The sequence below is a fragment of the Meles meles genome, chromosome 18 (assembly GCF_922984935.1).
Source record: "Meles meles chromosome 18, mMelMel3.1 paternal haplotype, whole genome shotgun sequence".
Classification (NCBI taxonomy): Eukaryota; Metazoa; Chordata; class Mammalia; order Carnivora; family Mustelidae; genus Meles; species Meles meles.
The window spans coordinates 58864622-58877744 of record NC_060083.1 but is presented as its reverse complement, the minus strand read 5'-3'; the positions used below and the strand labels follow the sequence as shown (position 1 = coordinate 58877744).

Below are 13123 nucleotides of genomic sequence, written 5' to 3'. Positions count from 1 at the left end.
AGTAAGAGCCCAGGTTAGAGCAGGAGCCCAGACCGGGGACAGGGTAGGACCCCAGAGGAGAAGGGAAGTCCAGGCAGCGGAGGCAAGCGGGGGAGCCGTGGCCTGGAGGTCACAGGCCTAAGGAACGAGCCTGAGCCCAGAGGGAGTGCCCCGTTGGTGGCTCACCGAATCTCATGCAGCTTCACGACCTCGTTGGTCACCACCACAAGGACCAGGGACAGGCAGCCCAGGAGCCATGTCAGCAGAGGCACGTCGTCCAGGCCAAAGTGGACAGGGCTGTCCCTGTCCGTCCACAGCTGCAGGTCCACCGCCGTCTGGACCACCTGGCCCAGCAGGCTGCAGGGAGAGGCGGCAGCCCCATGTGAGCCTTCTGGCTTCCTTCCCTGCCGTTCTCAGTACAAGTAGCTCAAGGAGGGCACGGTCCGACCTCCGGCTCAGCCCCCTGAAGCAGGATTTCCAACTCCGGTTCTGCCAGAGGCCCCTCCCCCACATCCATCCGCAGGTACTCACACCACGGGCACGGTCACGGCCCACCAGAGGTTGGTCAAGGGGCTCTTTCGCCACAGGGGCTTGGTGCGATGCACGTGGGTGATGGAAATGAAGACTGGAGAAAACGGGGTCAGTGGGGGGGGGGAGGGCACGTCAGACACCCCACCCCAACCCGAGGCCTTACCCCCGGGGCGACCCTCCAGCCCCCACCAGCCCCTCCCGGGGAGCCGCTCACCCGTGTGCAGGACGATCAGGGCGGCGGTGAGCTTCTGAGCCGTCAGCAGCCCGTTGGCAAAGTCGTCAAACCAGGCGGGAGCTGTGTCGGCACCACTGCCAAAGCAAGGGGTGGACTCAGCCCCACGCTGGGCCCCGGGAAAGCGGGCGGGGGCGGGGGGGGGGCGGGGGGGGCCAGGGCAGGCCGCACCTGGGCAGCATGATGGACGAGCAGTTGGTGAGGTTGCGGGCCCGGGAGCTGTCGCAGAAGCTCTGCAGCGTGAAGCCAAAGCAGACGAGGCACGAGCTGACAGTGAGGCTGAACTTGAGCCAGAAGCAGAGCAGGAAGTAGTGCTGGGTCTGCGGAAGCGCAGGGAGGCCCGTCACCCCCGGGGCGCCCCCCCCCGGCCCGGGGCTCCGCAGGCTCTTTGGGAACTGGGTAGGCCCGGTGGGGAGAGGATCCTTCCCAGCTCTGGACAGCCACCTCGCCTTTGGCTGAGGGAAGTCCTGACCGAAGCCCCATCTCTCCCCCAAGGCTCGGCCCCCTCGGCACCCACGTTCCTCGGCAAAGGCCCAGGCCCACAGGGCTCCACGTTGCTTACCTTCTTAGGAATGGACTGAAGGTTCTTCCCTGTGGCCATAGACATGATGGAACTGTGGGGGGGCTTCCCCAGCAGAGAGATGCTGAAAAGGGGGGACTTGATGAAGGCTGGGGACTGTGACCTTCTGTCCGTCAATTCCCATGTGGGAAGCCTTTAGGGAGTTTTGGGAGTGAGGGCAGGCCTAGGGGGAGACGGGACAAGACAAGGGAGAGTCCCCCTGGCCTTCCCCCCTCCCACAGCGTCTCCTGTGCCAGGGGGTCATGAGCACTGAGCAGGTCTTGTGGGACCTGGCCTCCTTGGAGCTGCTCGGTGCCGTCCCAGCCCCGCCCGCCTGGACCAGGACGGATGGCATAACTCTCACCTGAGCAGAGGGTAGCAAAAGCAGGACAGCCACAGGATGTCCGTGGTGCTCAGCAGCGGCGGCAGCTGAACCAGGCAAGACAGGAACTAGACCAGCAGAGCCAGGAAGCAGGATTAGGCTCTGGCCAATAGTAGGATGCCAGGAGCCCCGCGGCTGCCTTGCCCTGTGCCCAGACAGATGCCCAGAGGAGCCGGGGCCCCAGGGGCCGCTATCCTGCTGATGGATCAGCTCCAAAGGCCCAGGGGTTCCACAGAGGCCAGGGCCCCCCTAGGCCGTGCCGCATCCTCCCAGCCAACTGCCCCCGACTCTCGGCTGGGCCTTGAGTGGAGGAGCGGGTGGGGAGGCCGGTGCCAGGGCAGGCCTCCGCTCACCTGGACGACCACGAGCGTCAGCTGGCACTGCAGCAGGAAGAGGAAGCACTTGCGAACGCCGTAGGTGGCGTGCCGCGCCTAGGGAGCGGGAGGGACAGAGTGTGGCCGGGCTGACAGCTGACAAATCTCAGCCAAGAGCCAGATGCCCCCGAGGCTCCGGCTAGGAAAGGGTGGAGGCCACTGAGCCTCTCTGGGAGGGAGATCAGCCCCTGGGAGCCCAGACGGAGCCTGTGTCATTCCTGCCCACTCCGCGCAGCCCTCCCTTCCCTGCCCGCTGTGCCAGCCCAAGCCCCCACCTGCTCAATGAGCCGGATGATGCTGATGGTCTCCTCCTGGCGGAAGGTCAGGGAGCAGGGCAGGCTGTTGAGCTGCCCCGAGAGCTGGAGGGGAGAAAGGCCATCCGAGGCCTGGGCCATGCTGGTGCTGGTGGCATAACCAAAGGTCTCCCAGGAGCAGCGGGATGGGTACAGGGGATCCAGGGCAATGCTGCTCAGTGGAGGGGGAAAGCCATCAGCTACACTCTGCAAACATCCCACATCCCATGGGAGGAGGCGAGCACCCACTCCCTCTCTCCCCACCGTGCTCAGTCCGTTGGTCCCAACCCTAGCAAGATCAGCCACGGAATGTGCCCCAGCCCCACGCGAGCCCCCACGCTCGGGCGTCCTCCTGACCTGATGTCACTCTGGAGAAAAAGGCAACTGTTCCTTAGATTGGCAGAGCTGCCCAGGCAGCAGGTCACCTCCCCATATTCCTGCATGATCTTGATCATCTCACACATGGCTGAGAGGGCAGAGTCGGGGAGCACAAGAGTCAGGCGCCTGGAGCCCTGTGTGAGGCTCTGGGCAGAGACCCACAGGGTAGGAGAACAGGAGATGGGGTGGGGGGAGCAGGGCCCGCTTTGGGGACCGTCCTCCCCTCAAGCACGTGAGTATCATGTCACTGCTGTCCCTTCCGACTCGCTAGAAAGGGCACGCCCGCAGCTCCAGCCCACTGTGTTTCCCCGGCTCTTCCCAGCTCGGGTCGCTCAGCCGCCTGCACGGGACTCTCCCGTGGAGCCCACCGGGAGCCTGGGCCTCCTCAGTAGCTGTGGGAACGGGACTCACTCTCGGGGGTACAGTCGGTGAACAGCGGTACGAGCAGAGGCACGTTGTCGATGTTCTGCAGGTGGGGACGCACCTGGTGGATGCCGCGTGGCAGCTTGGCCTGGACAGAGCAGACATGTCGGTAGCCGCAGGGTCGGGAGAAGGCTCCCTCCCTCCCTCTCTCCCTCCCTTCTCTGGGCCGGCCAGTCAGCTACCTCGGAGGGCCAAGGGGCATGGGCCCTGCCATCCTACCCGGTTGCAGTCCTCCAAGAAGCTGGGGAGGTCGCTGTCCGTGGGCTGGAAGCTAATGAGGTCCGAGTGACCCTCCTCCTCCATCAGAAGGAGCCCTTCCGCATCATCTCGGGACACTGTGGGGATGAAAACCTGTCCTTCACCTTGGAGTCAGCCTTCTGGGGGCCTTTTCTTGCCCTGAAGACAGCAGAGAACTTCCTGCTTCCAGTCTCCTCTCCTCCACTCTCAGCTGTTGTTACCGCAGGGAGACGAGGGCCATTTTCCAAGGGAACATACTTCTCAGGAGGATCTATGGAGGCTCCTTCTAGAACCGCCCACACCCACCTCGTCCCTGCCCCAAACCCGCGCCCTCACCCTGGTTCAGGTCGTCATGCAGGGAGCCAGCATGGCTAGGGCTGGAGGGGGGGATCTCAGAGCCGGGCATGTCACCGTTGGGCGTCAGGGAGATGTGGCAGTTCCAGCCTGTCTCCAGACCCATCTTTTCTGCAAATACCTGCACGAGAAAGATGCCGGTGAACAGACGGGCCCACGAGCCCACGGGAGAAAGGGTCAGTGGAGGCAGAGGGGGGTGGCTCTCCCCTACCTTGCTTTTGAGCTCATCCTCCAAAGAGAAGTAGACGAAGCGGATGCATGCATTGACCAGCCCGTCGATGAGACGCACGATGTCCAGCCGGGCCTGGTACTGGGAGGACACCATGCCCATGAAGATCTGGCCGCTCAGGGCCTGCATGCAGTCTTCCTTCTCCAGCACCTCCCCGATCCCTTCTTCAGGTAGGCACAAGGCACAAAGCCCAGCCGGGACACCCAGGAACCAGCAGATTCCAGGAGGCAGCCCAGGCCACACACACAGACGCCACACCCAAATCAATGAGCATGTGGGCCCCAGGGGACCACACACACACACACACACACACACACACACACACACACACACACATGCACACACAGCCAAGACACAGAGGAGCCAACAGACACAGGAGAAAAGACAATGAAAGGTACTCGTCAGTCAGGTGATGACCCTAGGAGGAATGACAGAGCCCGGCCCTGGTCCAGGGCTGGGGAGGGTGGGGAGCTGCCCTCACTCTCAGCCATGGCCTCAGTTCATGGTCTTTGGGTCATAAGAGTCTATCTGTTTGGTCGCATGGGGAGAGGTGGGGTGGCTCTGAGTCCCTCTGTTCCAGCAGCACTGCGACCTGGCCTTTTTGTCTGATCAAATAAGACTAATGGTCTCGGCGCGCCTGGGTGGCTCAGCGGGTTAGGCCACTGCCTTCGGCTCGGGTCATGATCTCAGGGTCCTGGGATCGAGCCCCATATCGGGATCTCTGCTTGGCGGGGAGCCTGCTTCCCCCCCCCCCCAACCCCGTCTCTCTCTGCCTACTTGTGATCTCTGTCAAATAAATAAATAAAATCTTTAAAAAAAAAAAAAAAGACTAATGGCCTATAAACACTGCTGCTTTATGACTTCCAAAGAAAGCCCTTTGCTATCGCACCAAGTGTCAGTAGGAACCTGGGAGGAGGCAGAACGAGCACCTGGGTGCCCGTGAGATGGCTAAGGGTCTTGTCCACGCCACCAGACAGCGAGCGCCACCTCGATGCTCCAGGTCCAGCGAGCCCCCAGTTCCCTCCACTCTGATGGATTTCACGGCCCTCCGGGAGCCCTCCCCACCATGCCACCCCCTCCCCCGGGACGGACGCGCCCGGTACCGTCCGAGCTCCAGCTGTTGCGGCGCGTGCTCAGCTTGATGGGGACGGTGCTGGGCAGCTCACACACGGTGAAGATGCTGCTCTGGCCAGGCGCCTGTACCAGCTCGATGCACTTGCCGTTGAGCTGAGAGGACAGGGAGCAGCTCATGGGCTTGTAGGCGAAGGCAGAGCAGTAACCAGACAAGCAGGCTCGCTGGTAAAAATCCAGCACTTTCTTTCTGCCAAGGAAGCAGGGCAAAGGTGAGGCGAGTGGCCCTGAGGTGCCCCCTGCTTGTGAGTCAGGCGGGCAGATGGCCGGGGCTACCCGCCATCAGCACGAGGCGCGCTTCCTCACCTACCTGTCAGAACCGGAGAGAGGGTAGATGTCTGCCCCATCCCAGAAGTCTGTGCAGGCCTCTAAGACCACGTCAGCTGTGCCGTGGGACAGCATCTGCTCTGTGCCTGAGGCGGGGAGGACGCGGCTGAACCATGAGCGCCCCAAGTCACTGCCGCCTCTCACTCCCGCCTCAATTAACACCCTGCTATCCTTGAGAAGGGCGCTAGGGAGCCCCTGGGGAGTAGAATGCCCCAGGCCTGTGTGGGCTTGTGGGCCCTCAGACAGTCCTCAACCCCTGTGGCCACGGCCACCCCAGCACCAGTCCCCAAATCCAATCCCTGCCACATCTGTGGAAGGCTCTGGAAGCAGTCTAGTGCTCCTCTGCCCAGGCCCCCTTAAAAAAGGGACACCTAAAAGAAGTCCTGCCCCGCCAAGCTCCGGGAAAAGGTCTGGCCTGATGCTGGCCAAGCCTGGAAGGCTCACTGGTGGTGGTGTCCTTGATGAAGAGACTGATCATATGGCTGAGCGGGGGGCGCCGCTTGGTGACACAGGACAGCCTCCCCAGCGAGGTCTCCTTCACCATCTCGGCACTGGGGAGGCGGTAGAGGGCAAGGTGGTTCTCCTGTTGGAAGAGCTCCTTGGCCCCAGGGGTGAAGCCTGCAGGGGGAGGGATGGCAACTCGGGGTGTCGGGAGGAAGCCCGTGGCACCTGCACCTCCCTCCCTTGCAGGGAGAGAACCCCCATCGGGCTAGGCTGGTTCTTTCCCCCTTTCCGCCTTGGTTATTCTCCCAAACTAGGAAGCACTGTCGAATGGGGCTCTCTTCCAGGGGCTGGAGGGAAGCCAACAGGGCTGACGGGGCTCCCCGCAAAGGCCTGCGGCAGCGGTCTGCTCAGAGTGGGGGGCCAGCGCACCTATGAGGCGGGCGAGCTCGCAGAGGCCCCAGGGCACGTGCACGGGCAGGACGGCGCTGTGGCTCTCCTGCAGCGCGATGTTGCACAGGTGGTCGGAGAAGCGGCACAGCCGCTCGGTGACGCCGGCGTTGCAGAGGTTCAGCAGCACGTTGAGGCCCAGGGGCTTCAGGGACGTGAGGTGCAGCTGCCAGTTGGAGTCATCGAACTGGATGCAGGAGGGGTTCTGCTGGTCCTGGGACAGGCTCAGCATCTCCAGGTGGTAGTCACACACGAAGTCCTCCGCTTCGTACGGCTCGCCCTCCAGCCCAGGCTGGGTCACAGGGGAGCGGGGAGGGGAGAGGGGAGCCTCAGCTGGGGAGAAGGCACCTCCTTCCCATCCCTCCCGGAAACCCTTTCCCGGTCCCTGCTGGGGTTCGGCTGCTTCTGGTAGCTCTGCCCAGCGATGGCAGCGCCCGAGAGGAGGACACACAGGGCAGGGAGGGAGCCGCCAGCCTTCTGCCTTCAGAAGGTCGTGACCAGAAGGGCCTTGCCCCAACCAGTCACCATCTGCAAGACCCAGAGGGGTTTCCCTCCTGCGAGGGCCCCAGGGCCCTGGATGAGGCCTCAGGAGGCCGTCCTGCCTGGCCGAGCCCCGAGGCCTGGGAACGGAGGCCTCTGCATCTGTACCTACGGCTTCATCCACCCGGGACAGGCTGCCCCCCTTGGCCCCTACGGTGGGGGAGGCCAGGACACCCCGCGCTGCTCTCACCTTGCCAGTCTCTTCCTCCCCGCCCTCTGTGTTCCGGCTGAAGCTCACGTTGGAGCCGGACGGGTGTTTGCTGCGGCCGTGGGCTTTGTGGTGAGAGTAGAATTCAGGGGGCTTAGGACCATCACCCAGCCAGTCGCCACGCTCCTGCTCATTGGAAAGGTGCAGGGAAGCGTTCAGAGGCCCAGCCAGGAGGGCATCTCGTTCGTGGGGCTGAGGAGAACAAGGAGCACAGGCCTCGGACTGGGGTCCCGCTGGCTACCACAGGCCAGGGAGGCAGGGCAGTTCTGAGGCGGAGGCTCTGCATGAACGGCTGAGAAGCAGATCCTAACGGTGCTGGAGCCTTCCTTCGCCCTCCCAGCCTCGCCCTCCCTGAGGTCACTGGCCAGCCCGGAGCGGGGTCCCTGGGAGCCGGCCCTACCTCTTCCTCAGGATGGCAGAAGGAGCGGGTGGACAGGTCATCGGTAAGGTCCTCGTGGCTGCTGTGTGGCGGCTCCACCTTCCCACTAAAGAACAGCACAGTCTCTGGGCTGGGGTTTGGCCACGACAGGATCCCCTGTTTGTCCACACAGCACAGAACCTGCAGGGAGAGATGGGGGTTGGGGAGGGGGCCTGGCATTCCCCAACCTGCTAGAGTCCGTTCAAGTGGCAGCAGGCGCCTGGACACAGCCAGGCAGCCGGCCAGCGGGGGCGGGGGTCCTCCCGCAGGGCCCGCCCTCACCGTGACCGAGCCCAGGCTGTGCAGCAGGCTGGAGCTATGGCTCAGTGTCGGCGACGTCCCTTGGATCACCCGCAGGAAATGCCCCCAAATGCAGCGCAGCATTTCCTGGTGGGAGAGACGAAGTCCATGTTATTTCCCTGGAGGGAGCCTCAGGGGCCGGCAGAGGACACAGTCCGGGGACACCAGGAAGTCGGGGTGGAGAGGCACTGGCCTGGGCAGAGCGCACTGCCCACATGAGACAGGAGGCTCCGAGGCCATAAAATAGGGGAGCCTCAGGGTTCCAGAAAGGGCCAGCTTGAGGGAGCTCAGGTTGGCAGCTCCAAGGGCCTGGGGCAGAAGGTGTCCCAGGTGAGTGTACCTGAGAGGAGACGGCTTCGGTATAGCTGCTGAGAGTATCCTCCGAGAACTTGGCCAGCTGCACCGAGAAGAGGGCACCGGCTCAGGGAGGCATCCTCACGCAGGCCTCCAAGCTGCAAGGGTGGGGGCCCCCCACCAGCAGGGCTTCCGGCGCCTTTGATGAAGGACACCCGGGCCGTTCCTGAATCCCCCCATGTCTGCTGAACGCGAGCATGGACGACCCCTGCCTCACACGGCCCAGCCTGGAGGCTCCTCCACATGGAGAACAGCTCGGGGCCTGCCTGTGCCGGGGAGAGGGGCCCACAGCAGGGCTGGACCTCAGCGCCCAGTCGCTGGGCCCCAGCTGACACCCTCTTTTGGCTCCCAATTTTTTCCTTTTTGTGCTGTCCCCATGATGCCTTGGAACAACCTACCAGGGAGCTGGGGGAGGCCTTGCTCATCTGGGCCAGGACCCGAGCTTCTCCGCAGGCGGTTGCCAGGACCCAGAGGACTGGAAAGAGCAGGGGCAGGATGGGCAGGACGCCATTGACCTGCGGAAGCATGAACCGCACTGAGGCCTCTCAAAGAGCCACTGGCCTGCGGAGAGGGAGGGACGGAGGCCTTCCCCAGCCCCGAAGCCATTCCCTGAGTAGAAGGGGACAGCTGTCCAGTGCAGGAAAAGAAGGGGAGCAGGCATCCTCCAGCTGTGACCCCTGGGCTGCAGAGGGAGGGACAGCCAGGGCTGTCCCGGCCTCCCAGGAAAGAGCAGGGCACCACGGAGGGGCAAGGGCAGGGCTTACTTGCAGCTGCAGGAGAGCATACTGCCAGGAGGCGATGCCAGGGGCACCCAGCAGGAAGCGCAGGGCATTGGTGATGAGGAAGCCGGCCTTCAGGGAACAGGAGAAGCGCAGCCTTAGCCCCCGACCCAGACAGGGACCCTGGCTCTAAGGCTCCCCTTCCTCTGCCCTCTCAAAACCCCACCCAGCCCCAGCACCGGCCCTCTCACTCGGGGCACCCCCCTCCCCGTCTTCTCACGTGCTCACCTGAATCTGGCCCCGAGGCTCCCCCATTTCCTGGCCCTCTCCCCTGCCCTGCGAGGCCCGCCTCACGCACCAGGACCACGGGCACTGCGTACTGCAGCATCACCGACTGCACCGTGAACCTCTCGTTGTCCAGGGCGGTGACTGGGCGGGACAGGGCCATGTCCAGGCACCATCTGCAGAGAGGGATGACCCTGTAGCTGGGCGGGCCCCTGGAGCGGGGAGAGGCCGGAAACACCCACCTGCCTGGGCATCACTGAGTCAGGCCATCTCTCCTGTTCCCTAGGAGAGGGGTCTGGGGCAGCCTCTGGAGTGGTCCCCTCAGAGCTCCAGAGGGGAGAGGAACAAAGGCCCAGGCTAGGAATTCTCATGAGACGCTCAAGTTAAAAAATCTACAGAGGTGCCTACATGAAGGGGAGCGCTGGATAAACCAGGCTCTCTCCTGGTCACCCCGCCCCCTGCTCCCGGAGACACCAGAAGGAAGGCGGGACCACAAGCCGACCTGATGTTGTCGATTACAGGGGTCTCAAGGACGCGGAAGAGCCGGTGCTGCTGGGGGTTCTGCGGCCCCTTCTTCACTTCTCCCCGGGGGGAGGGGGGCGGAGAGAAAGGGGGAAACAGGTCTCCGGGCTCCAGGACGATGTGCTCATCATCCTGCCAGAGTCAGGGGAGGAGTCAAGGGCACTGGTTCAATCAGAAGCCACTCTTTCTGGACAATTCAGCTAAGTGCAGACACCTCACTGGGTTAGGGACCATCGGTTGACAAAGAGTCAGCCGTGGGGCGGGGGAGGGTGGTGGTGGTGGAACTGGATTCCTAGCAGCTTAAGGGTCAGAGAAAAGAAAGAACAGGACAAGGAGAAAGACCTTCCAGCTCTTCCCCATTCTTCCAGAGCCCTTGCCAAGAAGCCTGTGAGCGGGCCAGGAAGGTTCAGGATCGAGCCCTGGGACCCTCCCACCATTGCCTGTAGATGCTCCCACAGCATTTCCAGGGACGGGGAAAAGCCTCGAGCTACCTTGATCCCCCTCAGAGAGGCGAACGATTCCTGGCCGGGCCTCAGAGCTATGATGTCTCCTTCTACCAACAGGCTAACTGGCAGGTTGACCAGATGTCCGTCTCTGTAGGCCCAGTGCAGGGACCAGGATGGTGCAAAGGGCATGTGGAGGTCTGGGTACATGGCATCTGGCCACTTGATCTCTTTGCCATCCCTGAGTGCATCTGAGGAGAAGGGGAGGAAAGAAACCACCTCACCCATGGCTCCGTACATCAGTCACCCAGCATACACTCTGGGGCTCTGCCTGCTTGCCTTCCTTTCCCAGAAGGCTTACAGCAACCCGCACCAGCCACGCCAACACTACCCCTCTCTCAAGGGCACCTCCCCTGTGACGTCTCTCCCACCACTCCAGCCCAGGCACTACCACCCCTCTGAACACCGGCTTATTCTTTATACCCTCAGCTCCATTCAAATACGTTTCACAAGCAATGCCGAGGGCTCTGAGGGATGCAAAGGTCAAAGGTGAAGATGACACAGTCCCTGCCCTTGAGGAGCCGAAACTGAAAAGGGAGATGTCTGTGGGCAGATAACACGAATCACGGCAAACCCGTGCTTAGGGCATTAGGAAAAACCCCCGAGCTGCAGGAGCACAGGAGAGCTGACGCCATCAGAGGTGGCCTCGGGGGAAAGGGAGCGGAGTGTAGGATGGACAGATCTGTCAGCTGGAGCCGATGAGGGAGGAGCACGCCAGGGAGGGGGACACCAGGATGAGCCACAGAAGCAGGTTGGTCCACGGTGGGTCTGGCACTGGGGAGGGGTTTTCTGGTGAAGATGACAGTAAGAGTCCAGAGAGGAAGGCTGGAGCCTGGCCCAGAGGTTCTGGGCAGCTCTGATAAGCAAGAGGGAGCCCCTGATGGTTCCGGAGCAAGAGACCAAGCTCTCAGAGAGCAGGGCCCATGTTTCTCCGTCACTGTTGTCCTTCCCATACCTGGCACGTGGCTGCAACCAACTGATCATTTCAGAATGAAGCAACCCCTTCTCACTTAGCATTTAAATGCCTGCTGCCTGATTGGCAGCAGAGAAAGGTCTCTGACTCTAGGTGTTTCTCTTACAAGACCACAGGCCCTTGGAAAGCGGGAACCACTGTCTCTCAGAAGAGCCTAATATTTCCAGTCCATAGCTGGGGCTCAGCAAACGCTACCGGAATGGAAGAACGAGCAGAAATCGGACTGAGCAACTCCCTTCTTTAGGAACAGCGCTGCTCCATTTTGGGCTCCCGGCTCTGGGCCCCCAACCCTGCCTCCTGCAGCCCTTAGACTTCCCTGGCCCATCTTCCTACATGCCCTGGCATAGTACCGCCAGACAAGACAGACTTGGAAGAGAAAACCTCAACTATCCTCCTGCCAAGAGAGGGGCTTCCCCGTTAAGTCTCCCATCATTAGCAAGCCTGCGAGCCGACTGGGCCGCCATCGGCCTCCCTGTGTGCCGTGTTCGAGCCACACGCCGAGCTGTCCGTGCCTCTCGCTGTCCTGCTCAAAGGAGGGCAGGGCAGCCTCCCAACTCTCCTGATGCCAAGAGCCCCCAGAATGCTGGCCACAGGCAACACCCTTGTGCTGGTCTCCCGGGTGGGGCCTCAGGAGAAGAGCTCGGGGGCCCGCACATCACAGGACACCCTTCCCCACCCAGCACGCCTGAGCCTCGGGCTCACCTTGGATTTGATCAATGATCCCTCGGAGCCTCCGCTCTACCTCCCTACGCTTCAGCCGATCTTGCCGCCCGATGAGGACAAGGTTGAGAAGCAGCAAGAGGAACAGCGCCGAGGCGTTCACCAGCTCCACCCCATGGCTGGCGGGAAGAAGGGGGGGGTACCAGCAGGGAGAGGGGCTCCCCCGCCCAGCCAACCCCAGTCCCTTCTGCAAAGAGGGTCTCCATGGGGGGGGGGGGGGGCGGCTGACAGCAGCCAGCCAGGGGACCGAGGATTCCTAATGACCCAGACTGTGACTGTGGGCAGGGGATGGCACTCCCCTGGGGAGGGGGCGGTCCAGGTGGGAGGCAGAAGGGGTGGCCCAGTGCTCCCGGGGGGCGAGGCAGGGGTGCAGTTACCTGCCAGCCGGCTGGCCCCCATGGCAGCCCAGCAGCAGCAGCACGGCCAGCAGCATGAGCGAGGCTCCGGGCCAGTGGAAGCAGGAGCATCGGTTCCTGTGGTGCAAGAAACTGCTTCTCCACAGCTCCTGAGGAGGGGTGGCGGGGAGTGAGGGGCCCAGGGAAGGAGCTGCTAGACCGGCCGCCTTCCTCCCACCCCCACCTGCCCTGGCCTGGGGCTGCCTTTCTGGCTTTGGTCTCAGCTGGGGTCCAGCCGCTTGGGCTTGTGCAGCAGGTGGGGTCAGGAGGCAGCCCCCGCCTCCTTCTGATTTTTAGCGCGGCTCGGGTCGGGTCACACCACCCGGCGTGAGCGTGGCGCATGAGCGTGGGCTCCCGGGCCCGAGCCTGGGCCCCCCACGCCCCTCTGCCATCCCAGCCGGGCTCTGGCTTCCCCGTGAAGAAGCTTCACCTGCCACGTGAGACATTTCTTCCGTTCTTTCACATGTCCCTCCAGCACGGCCTCCAGCTGCTCCTTCAGGATGCTGAGGGCCTTCCGGGTAGACAGGCCCAGGGCCAAGGGTGGCTCGCCCTGGAGGGAAGCAGGCAGCAGTCAGCATCCTTGCGAGGCCCCAGGGCACTGCCCAGAGAGGCCTCCATCGCAGGCCACAGGCAGGGCTCTTTCTTTGTCTTCCCTCCCCCACCCCCCCATCCTCCCTCCACCAGCCTCTCCCCTCCCCACCGCCTGGCTCTCAGGGTGTTTGCTCACATCTCCACTACCTTAAAAGCCCCTTACTCCTCAAGGCCAAGTTAAAAACAGAAACAGACTTACTCCACTCAGTGACTCCTAACCCACTTTCCAAGGCCATCGGCATCTCCCAGCCCCACGCACTGCCCTCGCCCCTCTC

At 63.0% G+C, this 13123-nt stretch overlaps 1 protein-coding gene across 7 annotated transcripts in view; it reads right to left on the bottom strand.

Annotated features, from left to right (window-relative positions):
• Positions 1-13123, bottom strand: part of TMEM94 (transmembrane protein 94) — a 34260-nt gene that overhangs the window by 1198 nt on the left and 19939 nt on the right. For 4 of the 7 annotated variants that reach the window (XM_045984181.1, XM_045984182.1, XM_045984177.1 and 1 more), the window contains 29 exons: positions 12688-12807; positions 12240-12367; positions 11845-11981; positions 10158-10360; positions 9647-9798; positions 9218-9320; positions 8905-8991; positions 8539-8655; positions 8127-8183; positions 7769-7873; positions 7469-7627; positions 7051-7260; positions 6303-6612; positions 5874-6047; positions 5413-5515; positions 5075-5292; positions 3954-4135; positions 3725-3863; positions 3371-3486; positions 3140-3239; positions 2708-2816; positions 2333-2522; positions 2037-2114; positions 1666-1751; positions 1305-1386; positions 914-1062; positions 725-819; positions 511-604; positions 166-336 (listed from right to left, as the gene is read on the bottom strand). In XM_045984181.1, the coding sequence (XP_045840137.1) occupies positions 166-336; positions 511-604; positions 725-819; positions 914-1062; positions 1305-1386; positions 1666-1751; positions 2037-2114; positions 2333-2522; positions 2708-2816; positions 3140-3239; positions 3371-3486; positions 3725-3863; positions 3954-4135; positions 5075-5292; positions 5413-5515; positions 5874-6047; positions 6303-6612; positions 7051-7260; positions 7469-7627; positions 7769-7873; positions 8127-8183; positions 8539-8655; positions 8905-8991; positions 9218-9320; positions 9647-9798; positions 10158-10360; positions 11845-11981; positions 12240-12367; positions 12688-12807 (3974 nt within the window). The remainder of the gene's footprint in view (positions 1-165; positions 337-510; positions 605-724; positions 820-913; positions 1063-1304; positions 1387-1665; positions 1752-2036; positions 2115-2332; positions 2523-2707; positions 2817-3139; positions 3240-3370; positions 3487-3724; positions 3864-3953; positions 4136-5074; positions 5293-5412; positions 5516-5873; positions 6048-6302; positions 6613-7050; positions 7261-7468; positions 7628-7768; positions 7874-8126; positions 8184-8538; positions 8656-8904; positions 8992-9217; positions 9321-9646; positions 9799-10157; positions 10361-11844; positions 11982-12239; positions 12368-12687; positions 12808-13123) is intronic. The other 3 variants (XM_045984178.1, XM_045984183.1, XM_045984179.1) reach the window with 2 other exon arrangements.